Source organism: Lepisma saccharinum, chromosome 11, assembly GCF_977018435.1.
Source record: "Lepisma saccharinum chromosome 11, izLepSacc3.1, whole genome shotgun sequence".
Classification (NCBI taxonomy): Eukaryota; Metazoa; Arthropoda; class Insecta; order Zygentoma; family Lepismatidae; genus Lepisma; species Lepisma saccharinum.
The window spans coordinates 63,088,563-63,114,022 of record NC_139239.1 but is presented as its reverse complement, the minus strand read 5'-3'; the positions used below and the strand labels follow the sequence as shown (position 1 = coordinate 63,114,022).

The 25,460-nt window shown below is 38.4% G+C and overlaps 1 protein-coding gene across 1 annotated transcript in view; it reads right to left on the bottom strand.

Annotated features, from left to right (window-relative positions):
• LOC145994854 (lipase maturation factor 2-like) overlaps positions 1-1,947 on the bottom strand; it is a 40,933-nt gene extending 38,986 nt beyond the window's left edge. Inside the window, exon 1 of the mRNA XM_083131249.1 lies at positions 1,703-1,947. Within this exon, the coding sequence (XP_082987375.1) occupies positions 1,703-1,796 (94 nt within the window). The 5' untranslated portion in view covers positions 1,797-1,947. The remainder of the gene's footprint in view (positions 1-1,702) is intronic.
• Between the last annotated feature and the right edge of the window lie 23,513 nt (positions 1,948-25,460).

The window sequence follows — 25,460 nt, the reverse complement described above, 5'->3', positions numbered from 1 at the left end:
AGTAGTATAAGCTGGAGACACATTAAACTCGTTTGTTTTCAAATAAAAATCATTGCTACTTACCTCATATGCATAGCGGAAGATTTTTCAAGCTGGGGATCACTTTTTTTTCCATGAAAAAAGCGTTATTTTTAACATTATAATCATTTATTGGTCGTTGCTAATTCGGCGCGCAAATTTTGACTCACGTAGTCTATCGTCAGCTGATATGCAGTATCGTCAGCTGATGTGCAGTATCATCAGCTGATGTGCAGTGTTTCCAAAATTATGAACCGATAAATGCCGCACAAACTATTCACGAAAGGTTTTTAAGCGAAAATTGAGGCTAGACTCTACTTTACGTCCTTATCTGCATGGTGATTGCTTCTTTGTGTTCGCGGTGCGCGATCGTGGTGCGGCACCCGGCATCTCTTCCGGTAAATACCTCTTTCTTTTTACACTTTCTGTGCTCTCATTTCACCCCTAAATATGTGTTTCATCATTTAAAAAAATCCTCAGTACGTTCAATTGCGCATATCCGGACAATATAGGTTTTTCTCGATTTACTCCTTCAGGAAATGTTTGCTCGCTTTGGGATTTACGTTGTTGAATTCCTTATAAAATAAGCTTTCCAACGATATATGACACGTATTCCTTAGGAAAAGGACGTAAACTAGAGTCTTACCTTACATTGGAAAAAAAAAAAACCCGCTCACACGTCATCTTGTCAAACTTCCGCGTGGTTGCTACACTGTGAGGGGGTTACATAACCGAACGAACGGAACATTAGATTCACGTAGTCGACGGTAATGGCGGCACGAGCTATCGTACAACGGAGATGCATGATTGACGAAAAATACCTTATTTACAGGCAAAATACGCTTCACGATTCTAAAAAACAATTTCCCCGGCTTCAGAAAGAACACAATTCCGTAAGTACTTTCTCGTCTTTTCTCCTGTAAATTTTAAGAAATCCGTCTCCGGCTTATACTACTGTTACCATAATGTCAATAATAACCCCCAAAACCATTTATAAATAGCCCCACAAAACGTTCATAAATAGCCCCACAAACCATTCATGGCAAGGTTAGGTTAGGCAAACATAGTGGTCGTAGTAATATCGTGAAAAACACGTGATTTACCAGCTCCAGCAGATTCTACGATGACAGAAAATATCTCCACGAAGTATCCAAATGCTAGAAAAACTCATTCCAGTAAGTACTTTCTTGTGTAAAAATGAAGAAATCCGTTCGGCGTATAGGATACTGTTACCATTTAAATAGTGTGTGTGGGTGAGGGAGTTTGGTTGACTGCTCTCTTTAATAATAGTCATCTTTAATATTCTAAATTATTATGCTCTATGGTTAGTGCAAGTGATTTAACCAACAAAACCTTGACAATGTGTGCAATACAATAGTGTAAGTGCTTCATGCCCTAAAGGAAAACAACATGGTCAACTCATCAATTCATTGACTAATGAATAATATTATAAGACGCCAGTTTGAACTTTTGATCGTCTTCCAATTTAGGACCTCGAGAGTGGACACTTCAATTATACCAACTTTTTCAGTAATAGGAGAAGGTGGTTAACTGGTACTACTCAATTGTAGGCTTGCTGTAATAATACAATATACAAATTACACAAACAAATTCATATATTGCAACTTCATTACATTCATTATGCTGCAATATCCACAAATTAAAGCATGCACAGCTTTCTCACCTGGTATTTGTAGATAGAGGGAGGTAAATGCAAATAAATACACCACACTCATTCCTCTTAAAAATAAATTCCTTGTATATCTTATATTCGCCATTGCTGGGCCTTCTTCAGCTTTTAAAGAAACACATGTAGTCTCCAGTTTCGAGCAGGAATTCAAGTATTCAATCACACCCACAAGGTATTTTCTGCCCTATCAATCCAATTATATCAAATGTTTACATCTGATGCTCTCGGCTTGTATGGAACCTCCGCGCACGCTGCGCGTCTGGTTAATCGTACAGCAAACGAAGACATTTAGAAGCATTGCACTGCTCTTTTCCCTATTCCCGAAACTTCTAGTGACTTCTATTAATTAAAGCAAGATTTTTAAAACATATAATAATATAGGTTCAAATGGTTTGTATCTCTACAATTCGTTTTTTTTAAATTCTCTACAATTTATTAACATAAAAATGTTTTGTTAATGGATGCATATTATTGCTAGACATGAGAAATACGTTGTACATTTAGGCTAACACCCACATCCCAAGCTTTTTACAGGCTTTTTACCCACACGATGCAAACGCAAAGCTATTCAAATTTCAAGGTTAATGTAAACGCGTGGGGTATTTTTGTACGTGACGCAAGTAAACAAATACCCAAGGGTTAGGTAGTAACATGACGTCGCCCATGAAGGGTTAGGGAAGGTATTCTATTCTCCCTACCCGAAATAAATCTGAGGAATAATCCTACAATCTAATAGTTACACATGCCATTCAATTAATTTACTTAATACAACGGAACGCAATTAGTTTTTTTTTTTAAATAATTTGGATAATTGAGCACGATCGTAATCATAGGAGCTGTCTAACTGCATTGATCGAGTTTTGTATGGTCAACTGAAGTGGGGACATCCGTGTCAGCAGTAAGAATATGCGTCAAATTTGCTCCTGCAAGTTTATGACTAGTGATGTACAGTCAACGACAAAGATAATGGTACGCAATTGTCCACCACTATTTCCATTAATTTTTATTCTACATCCTGTGTTGCTTTAAGGAGTGAATCTATGTTGGTTCGAAGCAGGCATTGTTCTTTGCTTATTGACGTCATTATTGCAATTCATTGTCATCACATTGTGTAATACAGACCGAATGAAACTGGTGATGGACAATTTGCCTACTGTTTCTTTTGCCGTTGGGTGTACAGGTAATTTAGAACTTTTTTTAGAAAGCATTTAGCGATATTATTTTAATGCTAACAGAACCTAACCTAACTACGAGAACATTTAGCTTTATTATTAGAAGAATGCTAAGGGACCTAATCTTAACATATTTTTGTGTAAGTAATCGCTAAAACTTCACAGTATGTGTTACAGACGTATATTGCATACATAGCATGATGAAATCACGATAAAACAAAGACCGAGTCTGCTGCCACGTGCATGTCTCTTTTGAGGTTACAGCAGAAAAGGGACGTGGCAGCAGACACTATACGACGCACGTTTTTAGAAGCGATATCGGGCGGAGCTACTGAGAGCGTGTCCTTGCCGACCAGCCAATGGCAGGAACGCAACGTTGTACAGTTAGGAGACTGCGGCGCGCAAGTTAAACGCCGTGCTCTGTATTTTTTCTTGCGCGCAAGAAGTTTGCATAAAACTCGCCACTTTAAGGTTAATCATAAGATGGGGCACGACATTTTGAACATGGCCGTCCAAGTCCCATGAATTTCCGTCGCCTACAGCCGGAGTTATCGCTTCTCGAAGAAACAGGGGAAACAACACGTCTCTACACACACACAATGACCCTTTCGTTTTCCTTCCGTGTTCCGTCTGTTGTTTTTTTTCGTTGCCACGGTGTTGACTCCGCTGAGTTGTGTCTTGGTAAAGCTATGGGTGTCAAATTCGGCTGAATATACACAATGACCTTTCATTGTTTTGGGCGTTCATGAACATTGCGAGCAGTTAAGTCAGTTTGAGTTCAGCGTTTTCGTAACAAGGGCAGTGTAAGATAATTACACTCGTACGCCATGAAGAACAGTTATGAGAGGATTCAATACAGCCCTTATTGATTGATTGATTCGATTTATTTTACTTCGCTTTTCTGCCACTTTTGGCTAATCGTGAAGATGAGGATGGATGGTGATATGATGAAATTGATGAAGGGAAACTTACAAACACCTATACCCGGGCCGGGATTCGAACCCGAGAACCCTGGCGTCGTAGCGCGCTGTGTAATGCAGCCATTATGTTCGATAGTAGTGCAATAGTTTGTCTTCCGTGAATGTTATTAAATAATGTCGCGCCGGCCCCTATGGTGCAGTGGTTAGCATATCGCGATACGACACCGGGTCCCGGGTTCGAATCCCGGCCTGGACATGGATGTTTATGAATGTCCAGTCATCAATTTCATTATATCATCACTCATTCCCATCTTCGCAATTAGCCAAAAGTGACAGAAAAGCAAGGTAAAACAAATCAAATCAAATTAATAACGTTGCTCTCGAAACGTAGTACCAGTAGTACAGGCACCGAGGGTAAAATATTACTTTCACAAGACAGAAATCTTACTTTTAAAGTATATTCTTAGTTCAATGAATTGGCGTCGGAAGAAATACGTGCTGAAACAGTGTTTTCTCAGAGTCGAGAACTTACGGCTAAAGTGTGTGGTGTATTTGTTTTTACTGTGTTGCGTAATATAAAACACCGTAAAGTATCTACCACAGAAGTCGGTGACCCCCTATTCAAATCTCCTGGGAAACATGCCAGAAAACAGAAACGAGCGATGGTTATTACCTTGCAGTTCCTCGATAATTCCTCCAAATTTCTTTAAGGTACGAGTTTCTCTTATATGCTGCAGTGATATGATATAATACTGTGTAGAATTCGTCACTATATATTTATTTCATTGTACTCAAATATCACGTGCCTGCATTATATATAAAAAGTTGAATATTGAACACAACGAATTCTCTGTGTTCCCCTTCCGCTAGCAGTTGGTTTGACAACAGCGCAAGCGCGCTGGCAGCGTATTGGCTGAACTCATGTTCCTTCTAAAAGCGTACGCCGTATACCATCCTTTAAAGGACCACAAAGTAGTAGCGGTAGTGCATACACAACTTTTATTTTCTAAAAACAAAGGTGGAAAAATAATTATGCACATACTCCACTTTATACACTGAAATTCATCAGTTTTACAATAGTAGTAGTGGCCGCGGTGGCTCAGTCGGTAACGCGTCTGACTACAATGCTAAAGGTCCCGGGTTCGATCCCCGGCCGGTTCAAATCCGGGAACTTTTCTAACGATGGAAGCGGCCCCGGCGCCCACCCAGCGTCGAATAACATGGGTACCTGGGGGAAACCCTGGGGGGGTAAAGGCGGTCAGGGGCGTGATGCTGATCACATCACCCCCACTCACGACCGGATCAAGAAAGTGTGGGGCGTTACCCCCACACTCCCTATACGCCTTCATGGCGTGGTGCTATGCACAGGGGAGCACTTTACCTTTTTTACAATAGTAGTCCAGAACCAGAAGTGAATCGATGGGCGGGCGAGATAAAAACTTTGTCTTTCTTCTCTTCAATTTGACTTCTTAGTTCTTGCTTTGTTTGGGTGACAGCGGTGGACAATGAAAAACTTGATTGACTTAGCCAGTTATTTATTCAGTAAATCGTTTAAATTTTGTGGAAATGTGCATGAACAATGGGGGAAAACACCCGTTCACAAACGTACGAGATTTTTTTAGGAGGGAACTGGGATTGCAAATATCGATATTTCATAGCTACGTTCTAAACGGGCGGATACACATAAAATATAATAATTAACAATTTTAAACCTTCGTTTTAAACGTTGTTCAAAGACAAAAATGATAATCGGGGGTTATTTTAAGGGAAGTTTGCACATAGATAAACGTATTATATGATTAGTCTATCTGTGGTTTGCATTTACCCCCCCCCCCCGAGTCCTTTACCGATTTTATTTGAAAAAAAAATATTTTCTCTAAATTTCGGAAGGGGCTGTGACCCCATTAGCTCCTCTCCTACGTGTTGCCGATGTGTTTTGGAGTATAACCCTCATGTGGCAGTCGCAAGTAGTTCTTTTATGTCGAAGATGAAACCCATTAAAAATAACCATAACAAGTTCATTAGACTACCGCAGTGGCAATTGGTTCCAATACCGAGGGGGGCAATCAATGTGCAGGGGCGCCGACTTGTCAAAATTATTGGGGGGCTCTGATCACTGAAATAAATGAATGAATGACTCACTCCCTCCCTTTTTTAAAAATAAAAATTACGTCTTCGTATAGCAGTTTTTAAGCAGCTATTATATTCCTCATGCAAATGAAATGTAACATGAAAAACGTGTGTCTGCTCATTTGTTTTCTAGATAAGAATTAACATTTTTATTTAAAAGTAGGCTATGTATTTACATTAAGAGGCCAACATAACAGTTCCATGCCGGCCTCGGTATCCGAGCGTGTTGGGTGGTCGGCTCAACTCGCTTTGATCCAGAGGTCTCGGATTCGAGTCCCGGCGAGGGTATGGGTGTGTTTTAATGTCCGCAACAGACTTGTAAAGAAAGGACATGTGACGGGTGCAAAGAACCTTAGTGTTGACGTACCCATAAAAATAGCGAATATTTACAATATTTAACAGTTTTATTTAAATATTTCATAAATGCTAACACAAATCGCAGGAAAATTAGTTTTACTTTTTTGTTTTTGCTACAATATGTTACTTTTTAAATTTAATTTTGCAATAATAAAAAAACATATAGCACGCTGTGCTTTAGCAATAATGCCTTTGATCATAGCCGTTTCCACTTTTGCAATACAGACTTTTCACAAGCTTTCCTACTGCAAGCCAGTGTTAAATAACTTCAAATACTTTAGAATTATTTTCCCCTTATTCTTTGGACTAGAGGAAGAGATTTAGAGGATAACTAAATATCGAACATGTCAATATTGCTTGAAAGTCGTGTTTACGACCTCAAATTGTTCAGAATTCACTAAACAACAAACATACTGGTATAATTGTCATATCAGCTCGTTATTTTGAAACTCTTTTTAGTAAAAATGTTAACAATAAAGGTAAAAAAGGTAAAGTGCTCCCCTGTGCATAGCACCACGCCATGAAGGCATATAGGGGGTGTGGGGGTAACGCTCCACACTTTCTTGATCCGGTCGTGAGTGGGGGTGATGTGATCAGCATCACGCCCCTGACCGCCTTTACCCCCCAGGGTTTCCCCCAGGTACCCATGTTATTCGACGCTGGGTGGGCGCCGGGGCCGCTTCCAACCTTAGAAAAGTTCCCGTTAACAATACTCATAATTATATACTTAGTATATAGTAATAAGTCATGTGTTTTGCTGTCTCCGTTCATAGGCTCCCCCCCGCACAACAGTGGCGTATGCTGGTTCTAACGAGTGGGTAATCTCCAACCTTTTGATCCTCAAACTCCAAAAGTTTCCGTGCAATTTATGTCAAGCTCCATATTGGATTTAGCAATATTGTGTCGGAATGTTTGTCTTATTGCTACGATCACAATCAATTAATTCTCGTTATTGCAGTTTACTATACGTGTAGAATTTCAAATAATAAAACAAGACAGTATTATAAAGCTATAAAAAAACAGCCTGTGAGATATAAAATGAAAGACATGCACTAGTGAAATAAAAACCCGCAATATTAATTTAAGTGCAAAATTCAACTTACTCCAGGACCCGATTGCCGTACCACATCCAAAGCACGCTGTTCGTCCAGTTCACGTCAATACGTGTCTGTGCGAAAGATTGCAGCTTAACAAAGGAAGTTATGTGACTTTTGGATTTTTCATGTTTGGCACAAGTGTTGCAAAGATTACAGTATCAGCCACGCGTCCATACATTCTTTTCAACCCCGAAAAGTAAGCACGGCCAACAAAAGTGCAAAGCTTATTAATACTTATACTTCCTGTCAACCATGGTGTTTTGTCATAATTTGCTTGCGAAAATGCCTCACATATTCCCGATTTTTGTCTTTGTGTGTAGAAATAAGTTCAAGCGATGACACTGGCCTACCTGTATTAACAATTTGCAACTTCTCCTGAAAAGATCTTGTTCCAAAAGGTTTCACCAGCAAATCTTGTATCACATCCATTACCCTTTAACACAGCACTATCACGACAAACACTAACACCTAAATAAATAATAAACACGAAGCACAGCACGAAGCCAACGACTACACGCATTCAGTTTCATGCGCCAAACTTCTGTTGTTGTTCCTGGCTGAGAATGAAATTCCCTATGAATGATAAAAAAAATCCCTTTCCGAGCTCGAAATGACAGGTTTTTAAAAGTTCGAATCATTGCAGATCAGAGCCAGAATTTTATTTCGGGATGGGGATCATCCCTTATTAGCAACATAAAGTTGAAACAGTGGGGTTAGAAGTCTTGAAGATGAATCTCAGATTATTACAACGTATTATGCAAAGTGTTTAATCCTGCTACTGAAGTAAAATTAATTACCACTATACACGTTTTAAATTAGATATTTGTAGGATTTCGGGGAGGGGGGTTTCAGCCTCCCCGAGTCCTCCACCTGGTTACGTGCCTGATGTGTTTTTTCGTTTTATGTTTAATTCGTTCATCTTCATCACTATTAATCTAAAGAGGCGGAATATAGCAACTTAAATTAACTAATATATATATATATATATATACTTATATATATATATATATATATATATATATATATATATATATATATATATATATATTTATTTTTGATATCTTTCCCTTTAAAAAATATTCAGTTCCGTGAAAGAAGTATTCTCGCTGCTTTTGAAGATTAGAGAGGAGAAACAATCACTATTTTTGTAAATACAAGGATGGGGGGAGTCAGCATATAGGTGCTTTAATTGCTTAAGCTTTGAATTTTAATTCAGTTTGCTTCATCTTCAATATTTAAGCTTTTCCATTTTGATAAATTTATGTTCAAGTAACAGAAATCAGCAAGACAGAAGCAAATGTAAAGTGAAAATTAGCGTAGAATTGGTTTGCCCATGTTATTCAGTTTTCCTGTTCTTCGCACTCTACCTGGTATGTTTTCCCTAGTTCAGCGGAGGGAAAGGTAAAGGCTCTGAAGGTTGAGAGTGCGACCGGTGGACTCTCACAAGAAGGAGCTTACCCTGGGCACGGAATCACCGGGCCTGAGAAGCAGTGTTTCCTCCCCCTCTTTCCTTTCTCCTCCCTCCTCGCCAAGGGTTGTAAGGAAAGCGGGAGGAATGACGTCAAGGTGAGATTCCCTGAAGTCATTTCACCGGCTGGAGAAAGGTTCCCGGACATTCGGCGGTAAACGATTGGAAGTATTTGCGCACTGGAAGCAAGGAAATGTATGCATCGAAATTGGTTTGGAAGAATATTGCGAAGAAATGTATATATATTTATAAAAAAAAAAGAAGAAATACAGCCGGGTCATCTGCGATTACCTAGATGACCCAGAGTATACGCCGCTGCTTCACAAAGTTGATGGTTTAGCGGTCTCAGCCCCCCAAATTTGATGGTCTAGAACATTTGAAATGTGTATTTAAAGTTAAGTTCATGTTGCACAATTCTGAGTAAGCTTTACAAGAGAAGCAAAATAATACATTAGATCCTCTTAAGCAAAATTTTTTGAGGGTCTCTGCCCCCACATTATTAACATTGGGGAGGCTCGAGCCCCCCGCCAAGCCTCATGCAGTGGGCGCCTATGTCAATGTGCCAAAACTAGGGGGCAATGACAGTTTACTTTCCCGGCATAGTGCGGTGGCATAAGTGACGAAAAGTGTGTGTGTGGGCGGGGGAACAACTGCTACTGGACTCCAGTGTATTTCTTGTGGAGTAAGGACTAGGGATGGCCAAACGGATCCGGATCCGAAAAATCCGGATCCGTTCGGATCCGGATCCAAATGTTACGGATCTGGATCCGGATCCGAAAATTCCGGATCCGGATCCGGATCCGGATCCGGATCCGAAAGTTTCTGATCTGGATCCGGATCCGAAAGTTCCGGATCTGGATCCGGATCCGAGAGTTCCGGATCCGCGGATCCGGGTCTGAAAGTTTCGGATCTGGATCCGGATCCGAAAGTTCCGGATCTGGATCCGGATCCGAGAGTTCCGGATCCGGATCCGGGTCTGAAAGTTTCGGATCTGGATCCGGATCCGAAAGTTTCTGATCTGGATCCGGATCCGAAAGTTTCTGATCTGGATCCGGATCCGAGAGTTCCGGATCCGAAAATTTTGGATCCGGATCCGGGTCCGGATTCGAAAATCCGGATACGGATCCGAGAGTTTCCTATCTCAATCCCATTATAATATTACCACACCTTAAAGGGTATTATGATCTTCGATTACAAAGAAATTTTTCGTTAGTTCTACAAGAATTTTTTTCAAGTGTTGTTCCTACAATACTTTGCTACGCATCGGCTAACACACTCGTGCACACATGTCAGAGGTGATTTTGTAAATGCCATTGAAACGAATATGTATTCATTCGAATGTATTGGAAATGAAAACACACATAAATGTGACATTCCATTCCAGGATGAAACCTTTAACACATATAACAAGATAGAAATGTTATACAAAAATTATACAATTGTTCTACAGTTACAGTTCTACAAATTAAAATAAAACATTACAATATATGCAGTGTTAAATAATTACAAAGTGTAAGACTAACAAGGGAGGTTATCTAAGTGTCCCCCTCCGATTTCCATGAAACTTGGCAGTATAGTGGTGCCCAAAGGAAGAATTACGTGTTTTTTTTTGTTTCAGCTAAAAAATTGTTTTAGGGGGCAAAACCCCCTCAAATGTCAAGATGAAGACAAATTGAAGTGAGGATCTAACCCCTGTGTCCCCCTCCGATTTCCATGATACTTGGCAGGTGTATAGTGGGGCCCAATGGAAGAAATACGTGTCTTTTTGTTTCAGCTAAAAATCAGTTTTAGGGGGCAAAACCCCCTCAAATGTCAAGATGAGGACAAATTGAAGTGAGGATCTGACCCCTGTGTCCCCCTCCGATTTCCATGATACTTGGCAGGTGTGTGCATAAACAGGTCCAAATGAAGAAATACGTGTTTTTTTGTTTCAGCTAAAAAACTGTTTTAGGGGGCAAAACCCCCTCAAATGTCAAGATGAGGACAAATTGAAGTAAGGATCGGACCCCTGTGTCCCTCCGATTTCCATAAAACTTGGCAGGTGTATAGTGGGGTCCAATGGAAGAAATACGTGTTTTTATGTTTCACCTAAAAAACGGTTTTAGGGGGCAAAACCCACTCAAATGTCAAGATGAGGACAAATCGAAGTGAGGATCGGACCCCTGTGTCCCACTCCGATTTCCATGATACTTGGCAGGTGTGTGTATAAACGGGCCCAAATGAAGAAATGCGTGTTTTTTTTGTTTCGGCTAAAAACTGTTTTAGGGGGCAACCCTCCCCCTCAAATGTCAATATGAGGACAAATTTAAGTGGGCATTTGACTTATGTGTCCCCCTCCGATTTCCATGAAACTTGGCAGGTGTATAGTGGGGTCCAAAGGAAGAAATGCGTGTTTTTTTTTTTGTTTCAGCTAAAAAACTGTTTTGAAGGGCGAAACCCACTCAATTGTCAAGATGAGGACAAATTGAAGTGGGGATCTGACCCCTGTGTCCCCCTCCGATTTCCATGAAACTTGGAAGGTGTGTGTACAAACGGGCCCAAATGAAGAAACACGTGTTTTTTTGTTTCGGCAAAAAGTTGTTCTAGGGGGCAACCTCCTCTCAAATGTCAAGATGAGGACAAATTGAAGTGGGGATCTGACCCCTGTGTTCCCATCCGATTTCCATGAAACGTGGCAGGTGTATAGTAGGGATGGCCAGATCCGGATCCTAGCGGATCCGAAATCCAGATCCAGAACTTTTTTATTTTAATTTGTAGAACTGTAACTGTAGAACAATTGTATAATTTTTGTATAACATTTCTATCTTGTTATATGTGTTAAAGGTTTCATCCTGGAATGGAATGTCTCACATTTATGTGTTTTCATTCCCCCCCCCTCTCAAATGTCAAGATGAGGAGAAATTGAAGTGGGGATCTGACCCCGAAACCACGTAAATATGGCATAGGAAGAAACAAGGGGCATACGGCCTCTCTATACACCTATAAAAATTTAATGAGAATCGGAGGGGGACACAGGGGTCAGATGATCCTCACGTCAATTTGTCCTCATCGTGACATTTGAGGCGGGTTTTGCCCCCTAAAACAGTTTTTTAGCCGAAACAAAAAAACACGTATTTCTTCCTTTGGGCCCCTCTATACACCTGCCAAGTTTCATGAAAATCGGAGGGGGACACAGGGGTCAGATCCTTACTTCAATTTGTCCTCATCTTGACATTTAAGGGGATTTTGCCCCCTAAAACAGTTTTCAGCTGAAACAAAAAAACACGTAATTCTTCCTTTGGGCCCTTCTATACACATTTGAGAGGAGGTTGCCCTCTAGAACAAATTTTTTGCCGAAACAAGAAAATACGTATTTCTTCATTTGGGCCCTGCAAGTTTCATGGAAATCGGAGGGGAACACAGTGGTCAGATCCCCACTTCAATTTGTCCTCATCTTGACATTTGAGAGGAGGTTGCCCCCTAGAACAATTTTTTTGCCGAAACAAGAAAACACGTATTTCTTCATTTGGGCCCTGCAAGTTTCATGGAAATCGGAGGGGGAGACTTAGACCTCCCTTGTAAGTGTATTAATTAATTACAAATCGCGCACGCGCGCACACACACTATATATATATATGTGTATGTATATTATATACATATGTATATTAGCAGGTAACAATATGTTATAAGCACATTCTTACTTTCCAAAGAAGCGCATGTGGGATGGCAAAACGGATCCGGATCCGAAAATTCCGGATCCGGATCCGAAAGTTCTGGATCCGGATCCGAAAGTTCTGGATCCGGATCAGAAAGTTCTAGATCCGGATCCGAAAGTTCTGGATCCGGATCCTGATCCGGATCTGAAAATTCCGGATCCGCGGATCCGGATCCGGATCTGAAAATTCCGGATCCGCGGATCCGGATCCGGATCTGAAAATTCCGGATCCACGGATCCGGATCCGAAAAATTTTAGGATCCGGATCCTTAGGATCCGGAACCAACCGGATCCGGATTTCGGATCCGTCAGGATCCGGATCTGGCCATCCCTAGTAAGGACATACTCCTTCCTTTAACTTATCGTTTTCATTATTCAAAATCACATTTGTGATTTTCTGTTTAGACATTATTTTTTCGACCCTTCTCCTTTCCGTTCATTTGCTTTGTGCCGATTTATTAAGCAACATGTTGTTAGGGTAAATAAAAAAGCAATACTCTTCCATGGATCCATATAAAATCCTACCTTCCGTTAGACGCCAGATTGTGTAAAGTTCCCTCTTGTTCGACTCTTCGTGCCCCTTAACAGAATTTACTGTACCAAGTGAGCATGGCCGTAGGCAGGAAAAATTTTCGGTGGGGGTTCACTCATAATTGTTCCCATGTGCGTCGCAAGAAATGTTAATAATAGAAATAATAATAATTATTATTAAATAATAATAATAATAATTAAAATTTCATAACAATTAACTAATTTATTCCAAACTTATTTTTACTATTATTATTATTATTATTATTGCTGTCCTTATCCTTGAGGAGACTTTTCTACTCTATCCATCAGAAGTGTAAATATGCAGCACAAATTTTATTATTATTATTATTATTACGTTTCATGCAGTGTGTACTGAAATGCACAGTTATTATATTTTGTTATTAAATTTTAGATACCTTCAAGAAAAAGCTTTAAAAGTAAGAGTGAAATTTTAGTCATAAAGTTTATGTTCTTTGACCATTCACATAAAACTTAATTTTTGGAATTTTGAAACTGTGGAACCAGTTAGATATTCTTTGCCTGTATTGTAACCTCAATTTTTTGATCTAACGCCGTTTGTCCTTGTTTATTCTGTTCGAATACTAACTACTGAACTTTAGTTTCGCTATTAACAATAAAACTAACAAACGCTCTGCTATTTTGTAACTTGCAATAAACGATGTCAAAGGGGGGGGGGTGTCTATGGACCAGTTCGATCCCACTTTCCGACGCTCATATTGTTCCTATACTTACCAAACAGCATTATATAAAACCACATGCGTTTTATGGGACATCATATAGGTTAAATGTATATACTATATCAACGGCTGGGTGAAGGATAGTGAATGTAGCGCGCTAAGTAGCTCGATATCCTAGGTTTGAAACTCTTATCGAACAGGGAATTAAAAAGTTGGAACGGGAATTTTGGTAAAAAATAAAACATTCAAATGCTGAACAAGGCAAATTTATTGTATAAAATATATACACTAAAAGCATAACGTAACCCTGTAATAGGAGCGTATATTTTTTATGCAATAAATTTGCCTTTGTCAGCATTTGAATGTTTTATTAACATGGAAACAAGGCTTAACAGTGTTACCATTGGGAATTTTGGGACAATCACAAGAAAATTTTCAGTCTGATCCAGGAACAGCACCGGAAAGAGGACAGCAGAAGTGAAAATGAAGGGGTCGAAGATGAGCTGCTAGAATTAAACCCGTTTCGCTCAAATTTCAGAATTCAATATGTTTGAAAACTCTAGCTCGATCATTTCAGCATTGTCTTGCCCCCGCATTGTGGCTCTTGACTACCAAGGGAAAATAAGCTGTCATTGGCCCCAGTTTTGGAACCATATCGCCGCCACTGCTGCGAAGTGTAGATCTGGTTTGTAGCTTCTTCCAACCACTTTACGTGTAGGTATAGTTGCTGCACAGTCACCTGTTGCTCACCTATTAGTGATTAAGGTCTATTCAATAGCCGGTAACGGAAAAAAAAACGGGAATATATGGGTAATAATTAGAGTGCGGATTTTGCATATTTGCATATTTTATTCCGGTCCTCTAATTAATATGCAACCGGGCTCTAAAGTTGTTTCAGAGCATTCCGAACCGAAGTAGGGGGTTTTATAGTGCATATTTAAGGTGTTCGTGCATATTTACTGCGTAAGCGCATATAAATGCATATTACGTGAAAAAAATCATTAAATTGATAGTTTTTTTAAAATATATTTGTTTACTTGGTTAATGTTTCGTCTGTGGAGTGTTTCTGAGAGTAAAATTTTCAAGCACAGGTGTTCGAAAACCTCTGTTTATGCCCTGCAGGGAAGACGGTCCCCCCCTCCCTCGCGCATACCTGGCAATGACACATAATAATATACAAGCCACAATGCAATGGACGAACTTTCACTTGTGTTTTTATCGGTTTCATTGGGTTATCAAGTTTTTACTCCGATCTATTACATAAATAAATACGAGCAATTCTATTTTAGAACAAAACTCTCAAGGTTTCACATAAAATTTGCCTAACTGGTAATGCCAAATAAAAAATAAGCAATATTCAGTATTCACAAAATAATTTTGCATATTTTAAAAAGAAATGTTACGGTTATTTTCAAGACAGTTCTTAACAAGTGTTAAAATTAAGTATACAATTCTTAAACGATGAAACTCATTCAATCGTTTTGCACTCATTTTAAACAGTTTTTAGTTTCTTGTAAAATTTTCAGAGAGCAATGATCAAGTGAGGTACATGTATCGCAATGCAGTATAATAGGTTTGTGCTGGTTTTAATTATAGTGTTTAGAGAGATAGTGCAGGCAAAATATCTTTTTCTTTGCGTTTATCTATTAAAAACTTGATTCTTTGAACGGCAGCATCTTCCTTCTGTCAAATTATTTGAGGAGGTACAGTTAACGGCAAAGATAATAGTAGGTAAATTGTCCATCACTATCTCCATTACTCTTTATTCCACATCCTGTGTTATTTTAAGGAATGAATTTCTGTTGATGTAAAGAAGATGTTGTCCTCTACCCATTGACGTTTTTATTTCAATTCATTATCATCACATTGTGGAAAACTGACTGAATGAAAACGGTGGTGGACAATTAACCTACTATTTCTTTTGCCGTTGGGTGTACAAGGGGTACAAATCGAAACAATAATTTAGAGGGATACTTTATCCCCTCCCAGAAATTTGTGGAATACAATGTAGTACCACTGTGCCTCCCGTTCCTGTGCCACTGAAAAAAATGTACTTTATCATTAAATACCTACGATGCAAATTCGTTTTCATTAGAACTTATATTCATTAAAAATATACATAAATAAAAAAAATAGACACTCTCTTCCTTGCGGAACTTCCACTTATCAATACTTTATAATTATATTGAGGATATCTAGGCAACAGCGAAAGCAAACCACATGAAGATTGACGTGAATGCCCTAAAATAAATTTTAAGCACATGTAATTTTTCAGATTTTGGAATATCATAGGGATTTTTCGAAAAGAGTGGAAATTTCGAAAACAGCTGCCCTGCTGTCGGCCAAAGGTCCACTCCAGCCTTAAGTCAGGAGAAAACGTAATAATCTTTCCGCCGGTCTCCGTGGAGGATTGGTTAGCATAGCGAGCTACGACGCTAGAGGTCCCGGGTTCGAATCCCGGCCACGAGTGTTATTTGTGAGTGTCCCTTCATCATATCATCATTCATCCTCATCTTCGCAATTAACCAAAAGTGGCAGAAAAGCGAAGTAAAATAAACCAAATCAATAATAGTATTCCGGTCCTTCGGTAGCGTCGTCGCCTTGTAATCAAGGGGTCCCGGGTTCGATACCCAATGGAGGCACATAGTGGTTCGGATCTCACTTTAAACTGTAGGTCCAGTCCCGATTAGCCATACTGTGCATAAAGTGGATTTAAGACAACAACTCAGTCAATCAATATTCTGGTCTTTCGGTGGCCCCGGAGCGGTGCCCCGGCTGTACCGGCCTAGCTACGCCCTTGACAGATAAGTGCTTAAAAGTTATTTCTCCTTGCTAGGTTCGAGTAAAATTAGTTGCAGTGAAAATCGTATCGATCGAACTAAAAGCTACTTATGAACGCTTCGTAGAACACAGACCCATTACATCGCCTGACAATGCTGAAATAGAAGATATTGTGTTCAAGATTACGTGAATAACCTTCTGCTTCTCTATCAACGGAAATTTGTACATTCCCTGACCTACGTCATAAAAGCAGATTTTTCACCTTCTAGCAGTAACAATCTCCAGTCTTCCATTCTATCTCTTTGTCACCATTGTTCGTCCATCCTTCAAACCTGATTGTTGACGAAAAACCGAGGTTAAAATTGGCCACCCAGTAGCTATTGTACGTATATCACCACGAACACCCTATCGGTTGCTTCACGCAGTCCTCGACCACGAAAACATAAAGGTTGGATGTCTTCAGAACAGATAACTGAGAGACATGAACAACGGTAGCCGTATAAATGTTGTTGAACACAATGCCTTTTTCATTTAGCTTCAGTGTTCCCGTCAGCAACATGACCAAGCACAATTTAGCATTTTTTCCCCTCAACAGCTTACCTTTTGTCAATTGTGACTGCACACCATGAAATATTATCCGGGGGAACATTCTTGATGTCCTGCCACTCAGAAGTAAGGAATATACACGTTCTAATTGGATTATGAAATAGGCAACATATATGACTCTTGCAGTGAGCTGACAAGTTTGATTTTTTTTACTGTATTACAAGGTAAAGAGGCATGTGTGATTTTCTCCCCAAATGCCATGGGTGTCCGGAGAGGTTGGGGCCAAAGAGATCTCCCTAAAATTATATATTTCGCACATGTAATTTCATTTATCACAGTAATAATTACAAGCAAGACTGTCTTGCTTGCCATATTGCTATTCCGTCTAAGGAAGCAATCTGAGAAAGGAACGTTACAGAATGTAAATTAACTAGGTGTGGGGGGGGGGGGGGTTATTTAGAAAACCCCTCCCCGGCATCACCGCTAGAGATACCATAGTAATACCGTAACATAAATTAGGTTTTTTAAAAATGTACAATCAGCGGCAAAAGAAATGAGATATATAGATCCTGAAATACTCGTTTCCCTGCAAGGCGTTATAGCCTATATGTTACCTAATTGTTTGGCGGTAGTAGAAGTTGTAATTGAAAATTTGCTATTAGAATCCACTTATCGCCGTGGAGTTAGGCAACACACACAACGCCTTGCAGGAGAGCGAGTATCTGAGGATCTAGAGGTGTCCCATTATAATTGCCGGAGGCTTTTTACTTGTTCATGATACAAATATCGCTTTATGCTTTTCCAAATGTAATCATTGCAACAGATGGCATTGACAACATATCTGACTACGATATACCAAGTTATTATCAAAAATACTGAACAATATTTTAAAGTAATTCTTAATTTCGGCCAAAAGGGAGTAATTATATAATAAACAGAATGGGGAAGTATCTACATAACAAGACAAAGTGAACTCAGCATTAGCATGCAATGTTAATTATCCATTGTCTAGTGCTTTAAACTATACTTATTCTAACACTGCGTTTCGAGAGAAAACTCTTCTCTCGTCTTCATTTGAAATTTGGAGAAAGTATAGTTTAAAGCACTAGTCAGTGGTTAATGTACAATTAACATTGCATACTAATGTAGAACCATTGTCACTAACATTCAGAGAACTACGAGTTAAAGCCAACACAATTTTGCAAGGTTCTTGCTTCTTTATTATCTCTTGCACATGATACCGAAGTTTCCGAAAATGCCTAAGTAGTGGGGTTGGTGCTATAACCAGGACCACTTACAAGTGTAGAAAAGAAGAGGCTATTTGATTGAACAATCAGATTTGCCCACACTTAAAACAATGCCAAGAGGGGCTTATACCCCAATTTTTTAAGTGTGATATGCTTTTAATTTTAAGAAATTTTGAATTCTAGTGTAGAAAAGATGAACCCCCTCAGACAGATTTGCCCACACTTAAAACAATGCCCAGAGGGGCTTATACCCCAATTTTTTAAGTGTGATATGCTTTTAATTTTAAGAAATTTTGAATTCTAGTGTAGAAAAGATGAACCCCCTCAGACAGATTTGCCTACACTTAAAACTATGCCAAGTTCCCATATGATTTTATTGTTTACAGTGTGTTTTTCTGTCAAAATCCCAGGAATCTTGAATTGATATAAAGCTCATAGCTACTGGGTTCTGAGACCCAGTAGAGTGTGGTGCATAGCCCCATGGTCTTTATTGCCTTGTAATCAGGAGGCTTCTGGTTGTGAGTTCTGATAAAATGTGAAGCCTCCCCTGATGGCAAAATGTTAATATTGTTGCCTTGTAAACAAGAGGCTCGGGTTTGAGTCCTGATAAAATGTGTAAGATTGAAATACATGTGGCAAAATAATATGTCCACACGTGAGATTTTGAGAATAATTATTGCTAGTTGATATACAACTGATAGCTCCCAGATCTGAAACCTGGTAAAAAGTGTTATACAACAGCATAAAAGAGCAAAATTATTTTATATTGGGGATCACCAGAGCCTAGTTATTGCTGTTATAATTGTTTTGGCATATAGTCCATAGTTCTGTTTTTTTGGACCAGGAAATTTTATATAAATAAACAATAAAAATGCCAAAACAAAAATATTGCAATCAGTGTAATAAAAATATATCTAGTTCTAATTTGTCTAGGCACCGGCATATTTGTGAGCCTAAGAAATGCAGAAAAGCTACTAAATTGTGCCCAAGATGCCATAAAATATTAAGCAAGGCATATTACAAATGGCATAAGTGTAATTCTTATGTACAGTCATCAATATTGCCCCCACAACCATCTACATCTGGTGTGAAAAGAAAGCATGAAACACCTGTTAATGCTGGACCATCAAAGCAGCCACGCTATGAACCACCTATCCATAGCAGTTTTAATGGCCAATTAAGGGATTATCGGTTTGTATCAGAGCCAAGATGTGGTATTAAGAATTTTTTGAACAGTATAAATCCTGATGTGCAGGCAATTCTAAATGCACAAAATGGCTCTTATAAGCTGTCCCTCAAATTGTTTACACAATATAAGAAACCAAATGGCACAAAATTTACACAGCCCCACATAACAGAAACTGTACCGGTATATTCAAATGCAAATTTAGACAAAATAATAAGCAGTTTGATAGATCAATTGAATATTAAACACTCTGAATTTGCTGGAAAAGAGTCTGGATGGAGCCTATGCGGATCTCCACACAAGCTCTATGTTAATATTTCTGAATTCAGCCCATTACAAGGTTCTACATATTTGCCATTACCTGCCAATATTAAAAACAAAACAGCCGTGGTTAATATAAAAAATAATGATGAGAAATGCTTTTTGTGGTGTATTTTAGCTGCTTTGTATCCAGTTTCAAGGCATCCTGAGAGAATAACTTATTATAAACAATATGAACACAATTTCGATGAAGCAATGAAGGGCTTAGAATATCCAACGTCTGTTCAGAATATTGATAAATTTGAAAAAAAGGCCCGGGATATTAATGCTAAACAATTATCTATTAATGTATTTATTTGTTCCACTGGCCGTGGCAATTGCTTGATAGCACCTCTCAGAATCAGTATATTTGATGATGATTCTGCTATTCCGATTGATTTGCTCTTAATTGAAGGGGATGGCACATATCATTATACTCTGATACATAATCTTGAAGCTTTAGTCAGAACACAACTAGACAAATTTAATAGAATATTTAAGTTGTGCAGAAGATGTTTAACTGTATTTGATGGTAGAAAAATGGTGAATGGGGTTCGGGAAGTGAATGCAGAAATTGCTAAAAACAAGTTAATTGAGCATCTGAAATACTGTGGCAACTATAAACCTGTTCATATGGTGATGCCAATGCCAAGTGAAAATGCAAAATTCAAAAAGTTTGAAGCCTTGTTGGAACACCCAGCATATATAGTCTGTGATTTTGAATCAAATCTCAAACCTCTTGCATTCTGCAATCCAGATCCTGAAGAATCTTCAATTACACCATACCAGCTACATGAACCTTCCAGCTTTTGTTTTATAATTATAAGGGATGGTGTAGCTAGTGAACCATACTTATACAAGGGACCAGATGCTATCAAAAAATTTGCACATAGAATAGAAAATGAGTGCCATGACATAGCATCTAATATCTTATTAAAATCAAAACCCATGTTGCCTTTAACAGAGAAACAGATGGAAGATTTCAACAATGCAGAAAAATGCCCGGTATGTGATTCTGAATTTTCAGATACAAATATCAAGGTGAAACACCATTCTCATATGGTTTCCATCATCTGATCAGGTATGAGGGGTTTGACAAGCAGAATTTAAATATTTTAGCTGAAAATGATGAGAAATATATTGCTATTAGCAAAATAATTAAAGTTAATGGTATTCCTATTCACTTAAGATTTCTTGATTCCTACAGAATTTTATCTGCTAGCCTGGCTACACTGGCCACTCAATTATCTGATGATCAATTCAAAATCACATGTGCTTTGTTTCCAAATCAGGACCTGAAATTAATTAGGCGGAAGAGTGTATATCCATATGACTATGTTACAGATTTTTCTAAATTTGATGAGTGTGCTCTGCCACCACAACAAGAGTTTTACAGCAAAATCAGAGGATCTGGAATCACTGATGATTATTATCACCATGCCCAGTTGATGTGGAACAATTTAAAATGCCAGACATTTGGTGATTATCACAATGCATATTTAAAACTTGATGTGACCCTCTTAGCTGATATATTGCAGGCATTCAGAAAATCTTCCATGCAAAATTATAAACTAGATCCAATTTATTTTTACAGTGCCCCAGGTCTAGCATGGTCTGCAATGTTTTTGAACCCCTAAAATGCAATTGGATCTGATCCAAGATCAAGACATGTATCTGTTTATGGAGGAATGTATAAGAGGAGGCATGGTGCAATGTTCTCAGAGATATGCCAGAGCTAATAACAAATATATTCCTGATTATGATCCAGCACGGCCATCAAATTATATATTGTATGTGGATGCAAACAGCCTGTATGGTTATGCTATGATGGATAAACTGCCATATGCAGGGCTTGAGTGGGTTGAAGATTTTAATATTGAAGATCTTAAGGATTTTGATGACAGTAAGTATGGCCTGTTCTTAGAGGTTGATCTGACAATTCCTGATAATTTACACAACACATTTTCTGATCTGCCCCCAATTCCTGAGGTTCAGTGCTCACCTGGCTCTAAACAAAAGAAATTGATGATGACTCTAGAGCCAAAACAGGGTTATGTCATATATTACAAAAACCTCCAGTTCCTGATGCATCATGGTGTCCAAGTGAGCAAAGTTGGCAAAGTTTTGAGGTTCAGGCACTTAAAATGGTTGAAGCCATATATTGATACAAACACAGAGCTTCGAACATCTGCAATGAGCCAATTTGATAAGGCCTTGTTTAAATTGATGGTCAATTCTGTGTATGGCAAAACTATTGAAAATGTCAGAAAACATACCGATGTTAAAATAATTACTGACCCCAGCCTGAGCAAAAAATTGGTTGCAAAGCCTAATTTCAATTATAGAAGAATTTATGATGAAAATATGGCACTTTTCAACATGAAAAAAACAAAGATTAAGTTTGATAAACCTATTTATGTAGGGGCTGTAATATTGGAATTGGCCAAATTACACATGTTAAAATTGTATTATGATGTGTTGAAACCTTTTTATGGTAATTGTGTAAAATTGATGTACATGGACACAGATAGTTTTGTTCTTGATATTCAAACAGAAGATGTTTATCAAGATATGTCCCAGCCTGCATTGCTTGAATATTTTGATACCAGTAAACATACAAAGATTCAACCCCACAACAAAAAGGTGCCTGGCAAGTTAAAAGATGAGACACTTGGTGATGTTATTGTGGGATTTGCTGGCTTAAGGGCCAAGATGTACAGTTTTGAAACATGTAGTGGTGTTGTTGCCAAAAAAGCCAAGGGCATTGGCAGAGTGACTGTTGAAAAAGAGCTTGAATTTGAAGATTACAAAAATTGCCTCAAATCATGTAGCACCATCAGAACATCAGAATCCAGAATTCAGAGTGTGGATCACTTGTTGACTACAAATATTGTAAGAAAAGTGGCTCTGGACCCACATGATGATAAGAGATGCATTTTATCATGTGGCATACATACTTTACCATGGGGTCATTGTGATTTGAAAAATGGCAATCAATGCCCAATTACAGAGCATGATTTGAAATAAATAAACATGCTTATGAACTTATTTGGGTTCAAAAAACAGGCTATTATGGAGCTGCCAACACCACAACCCTCTTCTGATATAATATCTAAACTGAGTGGTTTGTTAATTATTCATCTGAACAGCATACTTACAGATGTTGATGATAAAACAGGTAAAACATTGTACATATTTAACAATAATTTAAATCATTACCAATTACCTGTAGGTGGACAATTGCAATTTATTACAACCCCTGAGGGTAATGTCAAGATTTCAATAGGGAAAAATATTTATAGAATTAAGCACTCAAACATGATTTCTGGCACTGTTTATACTGTTTCTGCTGGTGACTGCTTATATATTGAGGTCCCTGGATCCTATGACAAGCTTATACCCTTTTTTATAGAATTAAGAATTAGATATTCAATAATAAATAACCACTAAAACAAAAATGCCTAATGATATATTTGGCCATACAAGGCATGAAGATCACAGTGATGAGATTCTGATGCTTGATGTCAGAGTCAAGAAATTAAGAAGTGATTTACAAGCTTTACAAACCACACTCAATGCCAGTCTTCAATTAGAAATTACAAATTTGCAATCACAATGCATGGACCCTCTTCTTAAAATTGATTCTGAACTCAAATTATTGCTTCAGAAATATACTGATTTGGCCACATTGGATAATTTTCAAAGTTTAGAAGAGGCTGTAGCAGCTCTTCAAGTCAAATTTAAGACCCAGGCTAACAACTCTGAGCAATTGAAACAACAATTGGAAGAGCAAATAAATAATGTCCAGGCACAGCTCCAAACAATTGTCAAAAACATAAAATCACAAGAAGATTTTGATCTAGTGATTTCCACTCTAAAGGAACAGATTCAATCATTGCAGATACCTAATCTGGACCCTCTGAACAATGCCATAGCTGAGGTTAAAGAAAAAATTGAGACACTTGAAAATTTTATGAACAATTTGCCATCTTCTGATGCTTTGAGTGCAATAACTCGGAGTGTAGCCAATATTAAGCTGCAACTTGAAACATATGAAGATTTTGGAAAAATTCAAAGTACCATAACCCATCTTGAAGGTACAATAGCAGCAGTGCAAAGTGATTTGGCAAATGTACAAGAATCCCGCCTGCCCGGTATTGTAGATACTCTTGTTAGTGTCCAGCAACAGATCACAAAGCTTGAAAACCTCAACACTGAATCTGAGCTATCTCATTTTCATCACTTGATTGATGATATCCAAACAAAGCTTGAAATTTTACAACAATCAACACCCTCTCAGGCAGATATAGCCCTGCTCCAAAATGCTATGCAAAATGTGGCTGATGCTTCTGAATTAAACAATGTAAAATTGGCACTTGAAACTTTGCAAAATACAGTATCAAATCTGCCTACATCACAGGAACTTAAAAATATTAAGAGAGCAGTGAATCGCATATTGAAATCAGAAGATATCAAGAATATCCAGGCAGAGATCAAACATCTCACTCAGACAGTGGCCACTCTTCCAACCAATCAACATATTAATGAATTGCATGCCCTGTTTGAGGATATCAGAAGACAGGTCCATGATCTTACTGCTCAAAATTCAAAATTGGCAGTTGTTGAAAATTTACAGCAAATTGTAGCCAATATCAAGCAACAGCTAGGGACCATGGAATCCAATCAAGCAAATGCTTTGTCTGTTTTTGCCACCCAGCTACAAGAAATTGTGCAACAATACAAAAAACTTGTTGTTGACATAAAAATCAAGCCAGGCCATGATGATGTTGTTAGGACTATCAATGAGCACCTTGAATCTGTAACAAGCAGATTGCTTACAGCAGAAAAAGAAATAACAGGCATAATCGAGAATCCAAAACATACAGTAATTCTTGAATTGTACAGCATCCCCAACAAAGAATATGATTCACTATTTACACCAGGTGGCAAAATATATATGCTGTTCCCTGCACAATTTTATTACCAATTTTTTGTTGGGGGCACATTGAGACCAATCAAGATCAAATATTGGCTTCAACCACAGGCACACCACTACCCTACCTTATCAATAACAAATGCTGATAACAAAGTGAAAATCACCAGTGTAGAATTGGAGGATTTTACAGATCCCAATACATTAGAAACAGCCTATGCTGAAGATGATGGCTCTCTGGAATTTAAAATACAAATAGGGGACAAATTATATTTTGAAAATCCTGCAGTATCAGCTGCTGAACACCCTATAGTTGCAATATTCTTGTTTACATATTATGTCTAGACAAATTATTGTTGATGAATTACACAGACAAGCCAGACATAATTTTAAGAGACTGCCAGTAGTCACAAAAGGCATAGATGATTTATGGCAGAGCGACTTGATTGAAATGGCAAGTGGACAGCTGAAAAACTTAGACAAAATCAACAAGGGCTACAAGTATCTACTCACTGTAATAGACACATTTTCAAAATTTGCCTGGGCTGTGCCACTCAAATCCAAGACTGGAAAATGTGTTACAGAAGCCATCAGGACAATCATCAATCAGAGTGGAAGATCACCGCGCTATTTGCAAACAGATAATGGCAAAGAATTTTATAATTCAGTGTTTCAACAATTTATTAAAAGCC